The sequence below is a fragment of the Nanorana parkeri genome, unplaced genomic scaffold (genome assembly GCF_000935625.1).
Source record: "Nanorana parkeri isolate BGI_ZX_2015 unplaced genomic scaffold, ASM93562v1 scaffold665, whole genome shotgun sequence".
Taxonomy (NCBI): Eukaryota; Metazoa; Chordata; class Amphibia; order Anura; family Dicroglossidae; genus Nanorana; species Nanorana parkeri.
In genome coordinates this window covers 709,234-726,331 of record NW_017306933.1, presented here as the reverse complement: position 1 = coordinate 726,331, position 17,098 = coordinate 709,234, and the positions used below count along the sequence as shown (strand labels likewise).

The 17,098-nt window shown below is 40.7% G+C and overlaps 1 protein-coding gene across 1 annotated transcript in view; it reads left to right on the top strand.

Annotated features, from left to right (window-relative positions):
• LOC108792630 (cathepsin D-like) overlaps window positions 1-17,098 on the top strand; it is a 50,388-nt gene that overhangs the window by 5,834 nt on the left and 27,456 nt on the right. Inside the window, exons 2-3 of the mRNA XM_018563444.1 lie at window positions 11,132-11,276; window positions 15,450-15,573. Of these exons, the coding sequence (XP_018418946.1) occupies window positions 11,132-11,276; window positions 15,450-15,573 (269 nt within the window). The remainder of the gene's footprint in view (window positions 1-11,131; window positions 11,277-15,449; window positions 15,574-17,098) is intronic.

The following is a 17,098-nucleotide window of genomic DNA, read 5'->3' as shown; positions in this document are numbered from 1 at the left end:
CCGCAGTGAGAGCAAGTCTAGGGCCATCAATCACTGATAACACTAAACTGATGAGCGGTAAAAACGTTTAAAGCGTCGCCTATGGCTAATTTTGGTTGCGGTCGTTTTCTGCGATGTCGCGGGTGCGCGCAATTTTAAAGCTTGACATGTTTGGTGTCTATTTAACTGACGTGACCCGATCTTTTATATTTGACCAAAAAACTGGGTAATAATAAATGTTTCCTAACATAATGTTAAAAAAAGTATTTTTTTCAAAATTTTCAGTAATTTTTCCTAATTATAATAAAAAATAAAACCCCCCAGTGGTGATTAAATACCACCAAAATAAAGCTCTATCTGTAATTGTGTAAAATTCATTTCAGTACAGCGTTGCATGACGGAATAAACGTCAGTCAAAGTATCGCAGAGCTGAATACTGAAAAATGGCCTGGCCAGGAAGGGGGTCTAAACACCTGGTCTTGAAGTGGTTAAGCAATTACAGGCACATACTTGGGATAAAGGTTATGCATAAAGGAATAAAAGCTGACCATTGAAAGCACCCCATCAGTGTTAAATAGCTTGTCACAAACCTCTATCTGCCACTGTTGCTGAACTCCTTGGCATGTGAGAGGAAGTTAAAAAATAACAGACTTCTCCCACTCAAAGTAAACTACTATTTTCTGTCCTCTGACCTGCAATCCAAGGGAATATCACTTTTTTACTCCCTTCTTCAAGATAAACTAAGCTTTGTTAAAAACAATGTTATCTTGGCCTGGAAACAAGACTTGGGTGCTTCTTACTCTGAATCCCTTTGGCTACTTACTTTTAAAGAGACTTATATGGCCTCTAAATGTGTGGATATGTTGGAACTGGCATAAAAGACCTTGCTTCGCTGGTATCTTACTCCCTACTGTCTTGCCAAAATGCCTTAAACTGCTGCTTCGGAGTGTTTTACGGGTTGTGGACAAACAGCCAATTTGCTCCACACTTTTTGGTCTTGCAACTCCCTTGCTAGTTTCTGGAGGATAATTTTCCACGTCATATCTGCTGTTACTGGTTGTTCTCTACTGCATCTGGGAATTGATACTTGTCATGTCCATCTCCGACCCATTGTAATCCACATTCTTCTAGCAGCCAAATTAACAATAACTAGACATTGGAAAGGCTCCGTAGCTATTACACCTCCGAAACTCTTCAAATATTATAGCTTAATTGTGAACACAAGTGATTTTTAGCTTTGCGAGAAAACACATTGTCAAAATTCCTTAGAAATTGGAACCCTTGGTTTCTCTGGTCTCAACCTGTTGTACCTACATATTGATAGTCTATGTTTTTCTCAATCCATGCTGTGAGCTACTGTACAGTGTGATTTCTAGCGTTGTAACGAATGTCTTGGCTTTTTTTGGGTTGTTCTTATACCTACTTATATTTGATGTATTTGTCTCACGCAGACCATGTTTTCTGTTCTTTCTTTGTGATAACATTCAATAAAAAATGTTTTAATTAAAAATAACAGACTTACTGGTTGGATCACCAAGTAAAAATAAAGATAAAAAGCCTAAAAAGAAGACTATTGCTGCCACCACATTTAATGATTGGTAAGCTGCAATATATTCAGTTTTGGTTTTGGGTTTAGATACAGTGAGGCCGATATCAAGATAAATCCATGTACTTATAACAATTGCATTTAAAATACATTTTATGATTTTTTTTAAATATATACAAAATTACATTAATTGTTTTCTATATACTGTATCTGCCCGAGGTTTCCCTTATAAGTGTATCTAAACTTAAGAACAAAAATGTAATCTATTGCAGCTTTCCGATCCTTAGATGTGGTGGCTGCATTAGCATTATTCAGGCCTTGTGTCCTTTATTTTCACCTGGTAAACCTGCCAGTAACATGCTTCCTGTCGTCGGTAGGCAACACGTACTCACTGCACTGTAACCGTGCCCTCAATGAGCTTACAATCAAAGATCCCTATCTCACAATTATATATAAACATACATACTAGGGCCGATTTAGACAGGAGCTAATGGAACAGCATTGTAGAGGAAGTGATTCAAGACTCCATATCATCCTCTCTATTACACAATATAGGGGGTTGTTCTGTAGTGCACACAGTGAGCAGAGGCAGAGAGCACAGCAGATGATCAATTAATAACATTTCTAGCACGATCAACAGGTATTTTTGCTCTAGTCAAACAAGTATTACAAACCGCTTTCAATGGTATATTTAACAGACCAAAAAGGGGCAAATAAAAGAAGTTCATAGTTATGGTCTACATACACTTTAAGGACTGTATATCAATTCTTTCATCATTCTTTTTAAAGGAAAGCTTAGATGTGGTGGCTGGAAAATTATAGCTGCCATTGCTGCCTTCTAATTCTAAAAGTACTAGTTCTCAGGTTGCTGTGTTAATAATTTGGCATCAATGCATTATGAATCACACACCCGGAACAATTATGCACATCATAAGTACCAACATTGCATACTTGTTCATTTAACAGTTTCACCTACGTCCTTCAAAAGCACTTTGTTAAAGATACTTGCGTAATGGACTCTAAAGATACACATCAGTGTTGCTGTGTACTGGACTGCAATCTTTTCTATTGTAATGTGAAATAATATGTTTTGCAGTGAAAAGAGAACCTTGTTTCTGTTACTTGTTTCCGGACCATAACTGCCTACTGAAATGCACACCTTGTTAAACACTGCAAGATTATTAGTTATCTGTACAAAAAGTCATAGGCACATCATTCTTTAATATCTATTGTTTTCAGTGTTGAAAGGAAATGGATTAAATATGGATTCAGTTACACTTCATAGACTGTAATCAGAAGCCTTCAATAGTTGTATACATTTTTGTACTAACCCAAATCTTACCTTTTGAGCCTTCAAGCTGCCTGCACACTACTCACATTTTGGGCAAGTCCTGATTACTCAGCCTAAATTTTAACAGTGTTTAGCCGCGTCGACTCCCTTCCATTAAAAAAATGACTCTTGGTGAGGGAGCCGGTCAGAAAATTCTTGGACTACAGCAAGTCAGTTATAGTCACTGTTTACTCCCACCGCTGTCAGAATAAAAAAAGCCCAGCAGGGGGGAATTCAAGTGCTTTTTCTTGTTCAGCAGACAGTGCTGAATGAGGAAAAAATGACTGGTGTATGGCTAGCTTTAGGGCTAGTTCGAACCAGCCATAGTGCATTCACTCTCAGGATCACATAAAAGATAAAGGCAGGTATCTATTGACAGTTTGCCTTCCTTCTTCTTCATTTCCTTTGTGTATGTGTTAGCTATTAGTGATGAGGCTGAGCTTGGTGCGAACCCAGTTCACCTGAGTTCGCCCAAGCCTGCTTAAAACTGTGACTGCCACCCCCTCCTCTTGACCCAATCAGTTGCGAAAAGGCACGTTCCCTGCCCCATAACTATACATCACAATGGGGTGGGGAATGCTCCTGCCGCAACTGCCACCACTGATTGGGTTGGGAGGAGGGGTTGGTGGTCACAGATTTTAGTAGGCTTGGGCAAACTCAGGTGAACTGGGTTCACACCAAGTCCAGCCTCATCTCTTTTAGCTATCAGCTTCATTTGTCCCTATTTTTGGTCTGATGTACAATTTCAAAACCAAATATTAGTATAGTCCAGGGATGCACCGATACCAGTTCAGATACCAGTGCCGATACTTGAAATGTTCATGAGAACTACCAGGGTTGCAGAGGCTGCAGCTGGGACCTGGCTCTGGCGCTCCACCACTGTCCTGATATCATTAGTCGATATTGCTTTAGAAAAACTGTCACATGACACTAAACAAAAATGTATCAGTACTTGTACTTGCAAAAATGGTATTGGTGCATCCCTTTATTTATATTTATAAAAACAAAATCATACATTAAAACAGAGATGTACAAATCCCAGGAGCTCCGTGTGCTCCTTACAAATGACAGCTGACTCGTAACTTTTGAAATTTTCTCTAGTCTAGTCTAGAAAAGTATCTATACATGTACTTGTACTGAGTACGGTACTTGGTATCGGTGCATCCCTAGTATAGTCAGCATAAAACTGTGTGTTAAAATAACACATGTTGGTTAAAACAATCATTTTTAAAGTATTGGTTCTCATGGGTGCACTGCAGAGGTGTGTCCTTCTCTAGGTACTTTGTGTGCCCTTCTCATCTCAAAAAGATGGGAGATTTTATTTTTTCTTACATGCTGACACTGGGCTGACATTTCTGTTTTAACATCGAGTTAATACACACAGTTATAATTCAAAATATTAACAATCAGTTACAAAGCCATTCACAACTCTGCCCCCGGCTATATCTCAAACCTGGTCTCAAAGTATCACCCTAACCGTCGGCTCCGCTCTTCCCAAGACCTCCTGCTTCCCAGCTCCTTTGTCAACTTCTCCCATGCTCGCCTCCAGGACTTCTCTAGAGTCTCTCCCATCCTCTGGAATTCTTTACCCCAACCTGTCCGTCTGTCGCCCACCTTGACTGCCTTTAGGCGTTCCCTAAAGACTCATCTCTTCAGGGAAACCTATCCCACCTCTACCTAACCGCTCGACCATCACGTTCTCAAACAATTCATCCCCACGCAGCTCCCTCCTCATGTATTGTAAGCCCTCAGGGGCAGGGTCCTCCTTACCACCTTGTCTTGAATTGTATTGTGATTGAAATGTCTGCCCTATATTGTAAAGCGTTGCACAAACTGTTGGCGCTATATAAATCCTGTATAATAATAATACACCTAAATGGGAGCACACACACTCATTCATGAATGGCAAGGGTGCAATATTATAACAACTTAAAAGTAGAGATTCAGTTCTCTTTAAAGGGTTAGTTCACCTTTACCCCATGCATTTCATGGTCCCCATACCATTTCAAAACACTGCACGTTTTTTTGTTTTAAATAAAAGCTTCTTTTGAATGGCCTACATGTGTAGGCCTTTCCCAAGCCTGCCACAAAAACCCCTTGGTACGTGACCACTACCCCCATCATTCCTCATTGGAAGCATGCATGCCCCCAAACTGCAGGAAGGAGCAATCTGACTTGTTTAAAACTCATGCATGCACAGTGTGCTTTCTCTCCCTCCATCGCAAACCACTGATCTCAGTTGCTTCTGCCACAGAGGGATGACAGTGTTCATGATGTGCTGTGGGACGGGGAGGAGGGGGGGTCAAGTCTGCCTAGATGGCAGGACGGCTTAGGGGTGGGTTTGCCTACCTGGGAATTTTTCTGACAGGCTTGGAAGAGGCAGTGCAGGACCCATAAATATGCCATTCACAGGGGGCTTCTGTGTAGTTTTTTTTTAATGTACTGGGGACCATGAAATGAATGGGAATTATTTTTTGTAAAGGTTAACTAATCCTTTAAGCTTTTAGCACCAATTGTATCTGTTTTCACAACAACAAAACCTTGCTGGACATGTATTGATTATCAATATCCTACACCTGTGTCTCTTTGCTTTTATGCATTACTTTTTGCTGGCAGTCTGTTTCAGAATCCTCTACAAAAGCATCAAAAGTGCTGTTTATATGGAGGTGTAATAGCAATAAGTAGGCACAGTAATAACTGGAAGTTGTGCATAGTGACGGTGACACTAAAAACTGTTCTGATAGATATTTTGTAGCTGCTGATGAAAATGATTTTAGCACTCTTACCCTAAAGTTCACACCTCAACATGTGCTGCTTTCCTGAGAAGTTGCTTTAGCATGTGTGTAATATGTGATCTTATCTCAACTTCCTTCCTCTGTACAGCTCACTTGTTCACTATGAGGGTGAATATATAATGGTGAAACTGACAGCTCAGGCTGTAGTACAGCAGGAAAATTTGGGTACCTAGCCTGATGGTAGGAAAATGACCTACTTTACAATAATAAAGCAACATATGTCACTGATTTAAGTGTACTTTATTTGCATAAAAAATTACAAAACAAAACAAAACAAAATCTGGTCAAATATTAGTTGCCTACATATACAATCTTATATTTCTCTGTAAAATTTACACCAAGTCACAATGAAAGTTTAGGCATTAGCCTATGTCAGTTTTTCTCAACCTTTTTGTCACAGCACCCTTTAAAAGTATGTAAAATCTCAAGGTGCCCCAGTCTAAAATGTCATAGAATTTAAGGAGGACCCTACGCAAAGACACACAAAAAAGTGGGTTTTCCCTTTTACATCGACGTGCCCCCTTCAAATTAAACCCCTCCCCCCTTTCATATCAGAGTCACCCTTTGCACCAGGAGCCCCTCTTTCACATCCGAAGCCCCTCTTTCATATCAGAGTTCAACCTTTTTGTCACAGCACCCTTTAAAAGTATGTAAAAGCTCAAGGTGCCCCAGTCTAAAATGTCATAGAATTTAAGGAGGACCCTACGCAAAGACACACAAAAAAGTGGGTTTTCCCTTTTTTGTCTGCAACCCCCCTCTGCCAATCCCTGCACTGGCTTCCAATAGCCCAAAGGATAAAATTCAAAATATTAACAATCAGTTACAAAGCCATTCACAACTCTGCCCCCGGCTATATCTCAAACCTGGTCTCAAAGTATCACCCTAACCGTCGGCTCCGCTCTTCCCAAGACCTCCTGCTTCCCAGCTCCTTTGTCAACTTCTCCCATGCTCGCCTCCAGGACTTCTCTAGAGTCTCTCCCATCCTCTGGAATTCTTTACCCCAACCTGTCCGTCTGTCGCCCACCTTGACTGCCTTTAGGCGTTCCCTAAAGACTCATCTCTTCAGGGAAACCTATCCCACCTCTACCTAACCGCTCGACCATCACGTTCTCAAACAATTCATCCCCACGCAGCTCCCTCCTCATGTATTGTAAGCCCTCAGGGGCAGGGTCCTCCTTACCACCTTGTCTTGAATTGTATTGTGATTGAAATGTCTGCCCTATATTGTAAAGCGTTGCACAAACTGTTGGCGCTATATAAATCCTGTATAATAATAATACACCTAAATGGGAGCACACACACTCATTCATGAATGGCAAGGGTGCAATATTATAACAACTTAAAAGTAGAGATTCAGTTCTCTTTAAAGGGTTAGTTCACCTTTACCCCATGCATTTCATGGTCCCCATACCATTTCAAAACACTGCACGTTTTTTTGTTTTAAATAAAAGCTTCTTTTGAATGGCCTACATGTGTAGGCCTTTCCCAAGCCTGCCACAAAAACCCCTTGGTACGTGACCACTACCCCCATCATTCCTCATTGGAAGCATGCATGCCCCCAAACTGCAGGAAGGAGCAATCTGACTTGTTTAAAACTCATGCATGCACAGTGTGCTTTCTCTCCCTCCATCGCAAACCACTGATCTCAGTTGCTTCTGCCACAGAGGGATGACAGTGTTCATGATGTGCTGTGGGACGGGGAGGAGGGGGGGTCAAGTCTGCCTAGATGGCAGGACGGCTTAGGGGTGGGTTTGCCTACCTGGGAATTTTTCTGACAGGCTTGGAAGAGGCAGTGCAGGACCCATAAATATGCCATTCACAGGGGGCTTCTGTGTAGTTTTTTTTTAATGTACTGGGGACCATGAAATGAATGGGAATTATTTTTTGTAAAGGTTAACTAATCCTTTAAGCTTTTAGCACCAATTGTATCTGTTTTCACAACAACAAAACCTTGCTGGACATGTATTGATTATCAATATCCTACACCTGTGTCTCTTTGCTTTTATGCATTACTTTTTGCTGGCAGTCTGTTTCAGAATCCTCTACAAAAGCATCAAAAGTGCTGTTTATATGGAGGTGTAATAGCAATAAGTAGGCACAGTAATAACTGGAAGTTGTGCATAGTGACGGTGACACTAAAAACTGTTCTGATAGATATTTTGTAGCTGCTGATGAAAATGATTTTAGCACTCTTACCCTAAAGTTCACACCTCAACATGTGCTGCTTTCCTGAGAAGTTGCTTTAGCATGTGTGTAATATGTGATCTTATCTCAACTTCCTTCCTCTGTACAGCTCACTTGTTCACTATGAGGGTGAATATATAATGGTGAAACTGACAGCTCAGGCTGTAGTACAGCAGGAAAATTTGGGTACCTAGCCTGATGGTAGGAAAATGACCTACTTTACAATAATAAAGCAACATATGTCACTGATTTAAGTGTACTTTATTTGCATAAAAAATTACAAAACAAAACAAAACAAAATCTGGTCAAATATTAGTTGCCTACATATACAATCTTATATTTCTCTGTAAAATTTACACCAAGTCACAATGAAAGTTTAGGCATTAGCCTATGTCAGTTTTTCTCAACCTTTTTGTCACAGCACCCTTTAAAAGTATGTAAAAGCTCAAGGTGCCCCAGTCTAAAATGTCATAGAATTTAAGGAGGACCCTACGCAAAGACACACAAAAAAGTGGGTTTTCCCTTTTACATCGACGTGCCCCCTTCAAATTAAACCCCTCCCCCCTTTCATATCAGAGTCACCCTTTGCACCAGGAGCCCCTCTTTCACATCCGAAGCCCCTCTTTCATATCAGAGTTCAACCTTTTTGTCACAGCACCCTTTAAAAGTATGTAAAAGCTCAAGGTGCCCCAGTCTAAAATGTCATAGAATTTAAGGAGGACCCTACGCAAAGACACACAAAAAAGTGGGTTTTCCCTTTTACATCGACGTGCCCCCTTCAAATTAAACCCCTCCCCCCTTTCATATCAGAGTCACCCTTTGCATCAGGAGCCCCCCTTTCACATCCGAAGCCCCTCTTTCATATCAGAGTTCCCCTTTACATCAGGACCCCCCTTCACTATAGTCTTCATTCCCCCTTCTCATCACAGTCCCACTACCACAAAATTTTGAGGCACTCCTGAGAAAGCCAGAAGGCACACCAATATTTTAAAGCTTAAAAGAAAGTGACTGGCTCCCATCATTGCAAACATCCAGAGACAAGAACTTCACCTTGAGATCAATGTGCCTGGAACATTTTATGCCAAGTATGTGGGACTGAAACATTCATATTGTAGCTGTTGGGTAGATGAAGAGTTATATTCCTTAAAATTATATCTGCCTGGTTACCAATAGCACTACACAATCGACAATTCCCCAGGAAAATTGTCCTACTAAGCAGTAAAGTAAAAAGGACCTTCCTACTTTGTAATTGTGCTTCTGGGTTTAGTACATTAACTAAATGTGCATGACCCTAGAGGTGCCTGCCATAAGACCCTATGGACCCTGGCAGAAACCACAGGTTGCACATTACATTTTAGTAGTTAGCAGTCTTCTGTATTGTAAAGCAACAATATAAGCTAAAAATTCACCCTCAAAGCACCGAGGTTTCATTGTGGCCCAGCACTGACCTCCTACATACTGCTGGTATGAAAGTGCCTTTTATTTTGTCCATTGTTCAAGAGGTGTGTGACACAATTGCTATTTAACGTGACTAAATGGGAGCACAATGAGGACACTCAATAACTTTCCATTCACCAGATACATTAGTTATGCATTTTTTATTATTTATAATGCAATCATTTTAAAATAGGCACGTTGTACATAGGGATGTCTGCTACTATTGCAAATACTTGGCAAAAGACTGCAGGAGCATGATACCTCTGAGCTTTTTTCAGTAATATAAAATAGTTGAATTGCTTGGGTTTGGATATGCAGTACTGCAGGTTTTTTTTACATGCAGTATAACATGCAGCAGATAATCCTAGCTAAAATGGAGCTTTATGCATCACATCTCTTAAAGTGAGAAATGTGTGTGTGTGTGTGTGTTGCACTATAGCAGTCAAAATATTCCTTTGATCCTGCATACAGTTGTGATTTTAGATATTTTGATAAAATAGTGGTCTTTATACTTTTAAAAATGTCTGAAAAGTGCACTGTAGGCGAAGCAACAAATAATATATTTTCTTTCATTTCTTAAAGTAAGTGTCAGTAAACTCAAAATGTTCCTTAGTGTATATTTCTTTAAAAGTATGATTTCTACCTTTCTGCAGAAGCTTTTCCTCATGCAACGTTTCGTTAGTAGTAAATACCTGGTTGATCCTTCCTTTAAATATCATGCTTGGGGGTCCCCTTAAACTGCCTGTAAAGTGGTGCATCTGTACAATGTATAGAACCTGCTGCAGCAAAAAGTGACAAAAAATTGACATGCTCAGCATGTTCGGCCGACCCGAAGTGCAGAAGGAGTTCGACTCAGCTGATCAGCAGTGGGCGGGTGCAATAGCTAGTTTGCTATTGGCTATTGCAAATTGAAATAGCCAATAGGAATCTAGCAATGCATTCCTTTGGTGAAAAGTTTTTATTTTTTTCATTCTGACGACAGCCAACGGCTCCATGTCAGAATAAAAAGAAAAAGCAGTATTACTCTCCTGGGCGGCCGGGAGCGGAAGAGAGTTGGGCTGTCTGGAGATCAGAGTCCCTGGTTAGCTTGTAACCAGGGACGCTGATCTCTCTGCAAGTGGGATGACGGCTGGTTCCGGCCAGCTGTCAGAAGCAGGCTGTCGGCCGGCCACTCGGCCAGCTTCGTCTTTCAACTCAGCTCAGTCGAACCGAGGCATATGCCTTCGGCTCGACTGAGCCGCTCGGCCGACTTCGGGAGCTGTACGGGCTATAGTGAATAGCCCGTACAGCAGCCCTTCGGTTCTACTGAACCGAAGGGGTCCTGGGGCCGAAGCTAGCCGAAGGATCAGCCGAAGCTGTGGCTAGATCCTTCTGCAGCTTTGTGAATAGACCCCTATGTATTATTGTAGCAGAGACAAACCAGGGCTCCTGCCCTGACGGCAGTGTGGCAGTGCTATGTAAATCTCACAACTGGATGGACAGAAATTCCTCTGGCAGGTAAAACAACTCCCTTATATGTATTTGATCTGAGTATTTAGCTGTTGCCCAGAGTTCGGCCTTTAGATCCTGGTGCTGAGAATAAACAAACAGCCAGCTCCTCAGTGTCCCCATAGAACTGCATTACTACTAAGGGTTACTGGTAAAAAATGGGGGACCAAAAAGAAATAGTAGAACCCCTTAGAAAGGGCTACCCAAAACAAAATTCTCTCCTCCGGCTATCTCAGAAATGGCCCTGAATCATGCACTCAAGGATAATAGGCTTTGCCAGTAAATCCCTTCTTGCAATCTGTTGACTACCGGTAACTTTAAAGTGCAAGCTCATAAATTAACTATATCACTCAAACCTACTCTCCATTACAGGATCCCCCTGAAGAAGTTCCAGTCAATCAGACATACTCTGAGTGAACACATGACCATAGAGGAACTCAGAAGCAGATCAGTGGAAAATGAAGTTCTGAACCAAAGGCTGGAACAGGTCCCTGAAAAACTCATCAACTACTTGGATGTAAGCAATACTGAAAATGCATAACACAAAATATTCTTCCATAGTATTTATTTTTCCTTTCATAAAGTATTAACAAATTGTATAGCTGTTCAAAGAGAACACTGAACCATATAATATCAGTCCTTGTCCCCAAAGAGCTTTACAATCTAAAATCCCTTTCACAGATACAGTAGGGCCAGTCTGGGTGGAAACGAAATAGCTTCTGTATGATTCTTGTATTGTTGGGGGAAGCCAGAGAACCCAGAGAAAACACATGCAAACATGATGAGAACATTCAAACCTTATGCATACTGAGCTTAGTGGAACAGCTCCCCAGTCCACTCCAGTCCTTGGTGCACTCCTAAATGACTTAAAGTGATATTAAAGTCAAAAGGATTTTAAGCTATTTCAAATGGTGATGAAAATCAATGGATGCTGCTTCTTGATGGTTAAAAGGTTTAGTTTCCTGCAGAATCAGCTGGTCCACTAAACACTGGTCCTGACTTCCTGTTTTAGAGTGATTCCTTTCTCAAGCAGAGTGCTATGCAGTCACCCTTATGTGTGCTAGTAAGCTGTATGTGTCTCAACAAACACACAGACACAGCAAATCGAGCTATCCAGAGTCCCCCCCGGGTCCCCTCTCCTCCCTTCTCTAAGCTAGTAGATGAACAGTTGCTAGTGTCTGCAAAGTTCCTTGTGATCTTGTACTGGACAGGAAGTTCTGAAAAGCTGAGCTGAGAGACTTGGAAGCAGCCATTCAAAGACATGATGATTGTAAGTGTTTGGGCAAAAATGTAAAGCATTGCTTTGCTGGGCAATATATATGTGTTTGATCTGGATTCTTTATTAAAAGAACGTTTGAGAGTTTAATACTACTTTAGTCACATCGGCCAGTTAGACTAGAGTGGGTTTTTGCTAGACATGTGCAATTTGTTTAGTTCTGAATGAATTTGTACGAATTTCTGTAAATTCAGACATTTGGATGCATCCAAATTTCTGAATGACAGAAATAACTAATCCGAATGTTTGATAATGAAATCCGGATATTTACGAATTTCTTTTGGAACGAAACACAACAAGCAGGAGATGTACCGATCTCTGGCTTCTCTCTTTGTTGACATTTTGGAATTATATCCCGAATGAAAACAAAGTAACATAATATTGTTATAAAATGTATAGAAAGAAAGAGGCTGAGAGATCTGTGTTATTCTGTAACAGTTATCTACTTCTTTGGACACTTCCATCCCGAATGTAAAGAATCTGACAGATGCCACAGAATACACAAAAGTGTTTAACTGTTCACAGAAATAATAATATAAAAATAAACTGTGTGGGGTCCCCCCGAACTCATACGCCAAAAAAATAAATGTGGGGGTCCCCCTAAATCCCACTTAATCCAGGCAGCAGCCTGGCAGGGCAGGAAAGGGGAGGACAAGTGAGCGCCCCCTCCACCATACCAGGCCACATGCCCTCAACATTGGGAGGGCCTCTTCCCCACAACCCTGGACTGGTGGTTGTGGGGGTCTGCGGGCAGGGGGGGTCATCTGCATCTGGGTAACCCAGATGCTGCCCCCCCTTGTCAATGAGTAAGGGGTACTTGCACACCAACTCATTCACTAAACGGTTAAATAAAATGTAAATAAACATACCACACTTTAGAACAATTTACTTTAATTGAACAAAAAACACAACACGAGTGTTTGACAATTCCTTTATTGAAAAAAAAATGTTTTAAATGTCCGACGAAGTCATTCCAGCGTTAGTCGACAAATGAATAAAGATGTCAATCAGCAGAGTAGCAGACCTGAGAGAGAAAGTAATTTTTCAGGTCCCTTCTGACGTCAGGCAGTGGGCAGAGCATTAGCCAGCCTGCTATTGGCTATTTAAATTTTAAATAGCCAATAGCAGGCTTTTGTTGATACATACTACCCGAGTTAAACATTGCATCGGGGAGTTGTTTTGGGTTTTTTCCATTTGTCGGCTGATGCTGGAATGACTTTGTGGGACATTTTTTTTCAAATAAAGGAACTGTCAAAAACTTGTTTGTGTTTTTTGTTCAAATAAAGGATTTTTTGTAAGGTGTGGTGTGTTTATTTACATTTTATTTAACCCTTTACAAGTACCCCTTTATGAAAGGGGGTAACCAGATGCAGATGAGCCCCCCTGCCCGAAGACCCCCACAAGCACCTGGCCAGGGTTGTGGGGAAGAGACCCTTGCCCCCATCGGTATGGGGGCAAGGTGCTTTTCCGGTGGGTTCTTCTCTGGAAAAGCACCCTCCCAATGCCGACGGCATCAGGCCTGGTATGGTGGAGGGGGGAGGACGCTCGCTCATCCCCCCCCTTTCCTACACTGCCAGGTTGCTTCCTGTGTTAAGGGTCTAGTAAGGGATTTTAGGGGGCACCCCACTTTTTTTTTTAAATGTTTGGCGTTGGGGTCCTTAAAATTCCAACCAGAACTAAAGGGTTTTTTTTGTTTCTGTGGAGTGTCAAAAGTTCAAAAGAAACAAAATAAACATTTAATGTCACTTTCCTGCAATACATTTCCGTTCCTAATGATCATTTAACTCATCCGAAATTAACGAAAATTCGGATTAATCAGAATTTGAATGCCGCAACAAATTGACTTTCAGACACGAATCCCGAAAAACGAAATAACAAAACATCCAAAACTAAACTAAACTAATTGTTTGCCGGCTTAGATGTCTAGTTTTTGCAATGTATAGCTTCTGTTGGACATTATATCACAGCCAGGAATAATCTCTGTCCTGTTTTATTACCAATAGAAATATCCCCCCTGCATTCCATACAGTTGAATCCCTTCTGTTCAACTCCATGGGCCAATGGGCTAATGCCTTCTGTTCAATTCCTGACAAAGGGACTTCCCAAAATGTTTCATTTATGTATATTATGCTGCAAGAACGTTAATAGAGATGACATTCTGAAGCAGACTAGTGTGTGAACAACTTGTCTTTTACTGTTTTATTAGCAACCACAATGGCAAAAAAAAAAATCTTATATTCAAGTGGTCCTGTCAGTTTGTAGTATACCCAGAAGCACAGAGTATCCAGCATTATCTAGCTAAATACATTTGATTAAAGTGAATATATATATATATATATATATAGATATAGTTGGCTTGATCAGGCTGATCAAGGCTTGGGAACAGGCAGGAGAAGAATGTGCAGCTAAGCCTCAATAAACTATAATAGGACATCCCTTTTAATTATTATTAGCCAAGGTGTCCATTTACAACCAGTTAGTTCTTCTCAAAGACACTGTTAGGTCCTGGGCAAAGTTAGGATAATGTCATGTTCTGGTCTGTGGTCTGCATTTTTTCTTTTAGTTGTATATGTGAAGGTGGTAGCCCAAAAACGCAATGTGAAGTCACAGAGATAGATATTCTGTCAGACAGACATTGTGCTAATAACTTCAATTCCTTTAATCTTTACTTTTTACACCAGTTTTGAGGGAAGTCTAAATATGACTGTTCAGTTCAATACCACACCTAGGGCACACCTTAGTCAACACTAATTTACCAAACTGGTCTGACACACCCGTTACCTTTCCTACAATACAAGTCTGTATGAGGACACTTGTGATGATGAGGGGTGTTGTTTTTACTCAGCTATGCTAGCACAGAGCACTCGAGTGAGAGAGCAGAAGGCACATTTCTGTTGAGAGAAAAATTTATTTAAGGCATTTCTAAATAAATAAAATCACCAAAATCAAACACATGCGTGACTTTAACAACATAAAACATTGTTGTGAGACTTAAATTCGGCTTCAAATTATGTTTTCAATCAATATGTAACTGCACTAAAGTTTGTTTTATATTTACAAGAAAATACCTGGTGTTCCACTTCAACTTTTTATTTACCAATCCAGTAATGGTACTTCCCAGAGCTCACCTCAGGCGACCTGAGTCCACACCTCCTAATTAATGAGTTTAACAAATATTTACAATATCACAATATAAATATTGTAAATATTTGTTAAACTATTTATTTACAATGACAGCATCATAACATGATAAACAAGGCCAATGTATTTGCCAATCTTCATCTACCCTCATTATGCTTATTAGTCAGCAGCTCCAGGCTCCCAAAAAGAGTCAGCAGCTCCAGGCTCCCAAAAAAGATGTTCACAACAAAATGACAGCCTAGTTGAAGCCATGTATATTTTGTCCCCTTGCAGGCCCAGTACTATGGTGAAATCTCCGTTGGAACCCCTCCACAGAATTTTACTGTCATTTTTGACACAGGTTCCTCTAACCTCTGGGTGCCGTCCGTCCGCTGCTCCTTCTTTGACATCGCCTGCTGTGAGTAACAAAACAAACACAAGTGCCATCTCCGGCACCTTTGGGTCATGTTTAGTACGGTAATTCTCTTCTAGGCAAACTCGTCTGATGCCTTCATTTATTAATGAATTATCTATTTACTGAGCCTAATCAGTGCCATCAATTGTGCTTAGGAATGTCTGAGATCTCCAGGGGCCAATTAAACCTGATCTCCGTGTAGAAATACTTAGGAGGTATTCACCTTCATATTAGTTACTCTGCATATTATTATGATCTTACAAGTCTGCATGGGGAATAGATCATCTGTACGAGCCACAGGGGCCACTTCACAGAGCCAGCGCTGACTTCAGTCAGGAACTTGGCCTTGCATCTCTCTCTGTCTGATCTATGATTGTTTAGATATATTAATCAGATACTATCCTGCGGTTCATTTGAATTCTATTTCAATGGTGCAGCCTTTGCAAAAAAAAATTTATTGAAGGAAACACAGGATATCAAAGTGCGCAAACTCCTTCGGTGCCCTGTTCTCCTTAGTAAGCATACCTCTGAACTTCCTCATATGAGAAAGAGGGACACCTTGCAACACAAAGAGGGGCATTTATCAAAATTGGAGCAGACAAAAACTGGAGCAGATGTGCATGGCAACCAATCAGTTTCTCTTTTCAGTATGTTAAGTTAAGATTTGAAAATGAAAGAGAGAAGCTGATTGGTTGCCATGCACAGCTGCTCCAGATTTTGTCTGCTCCAGTTTTGATACAATTCCCCCCAATGTATTTAAGCAAAGGGTGCACCTCCTACCACACCCCAGTTGCCAAAAATGATTAGTTAAACCCAGAATAATTTTTTTTTTCACCATTACTTTTCCTTTTACTGGCTTTTCAAAATAGCAAACAAGAAAATTAAGAAATAAGATGACAGTTTTAGTGTAGAATAATAAATTCGGTAGATAAATAGAACCTGTTCATAGATATCTGTACATCAGACAAAAAAGATGGACAACTGAGGAGGAAAGAGGGACCGAGGCGTGTGATTCTGAATGAGGGACAGTCCCTTCAAATGAGGGACAGTTGGGAGGTATGAGTAATGTCTACATTAAAAACTCAATCTGGAGTCAGAAACCAAATGGCTTCTTGCAGGGGAAACTTTTCGGTATAACTAACCTGCTATTTCTTATACTGACATAAAGGATAGGTGTTTATTATGGTAAAATCAAGGATTCAAGAAAGCCTCATCACTCCCTAATTAAAAAGTTAAATACGTTCACAGACCTTGGACGCACAGAGATCATGGATCAGTACTACAAGGTGCATAAAGACGGATGATGTTTATAGTCTTCACTGGCACTATCCATAAAGTATAATGAGCCATCTACAGAACTATTGTACTCGGCATTTGAAGGTTATTGTCCCCTACGATGCTCCTGCATGCATATAGGCCTTCCATGACCTACAGTATATCTAAATCCAACTTTTCTATTTTATAGAATAGGAAGGGGAGAAAACCAGGGGTAGGTAATCTTGGCACTCCAGCTGTGGTGAAACTATCA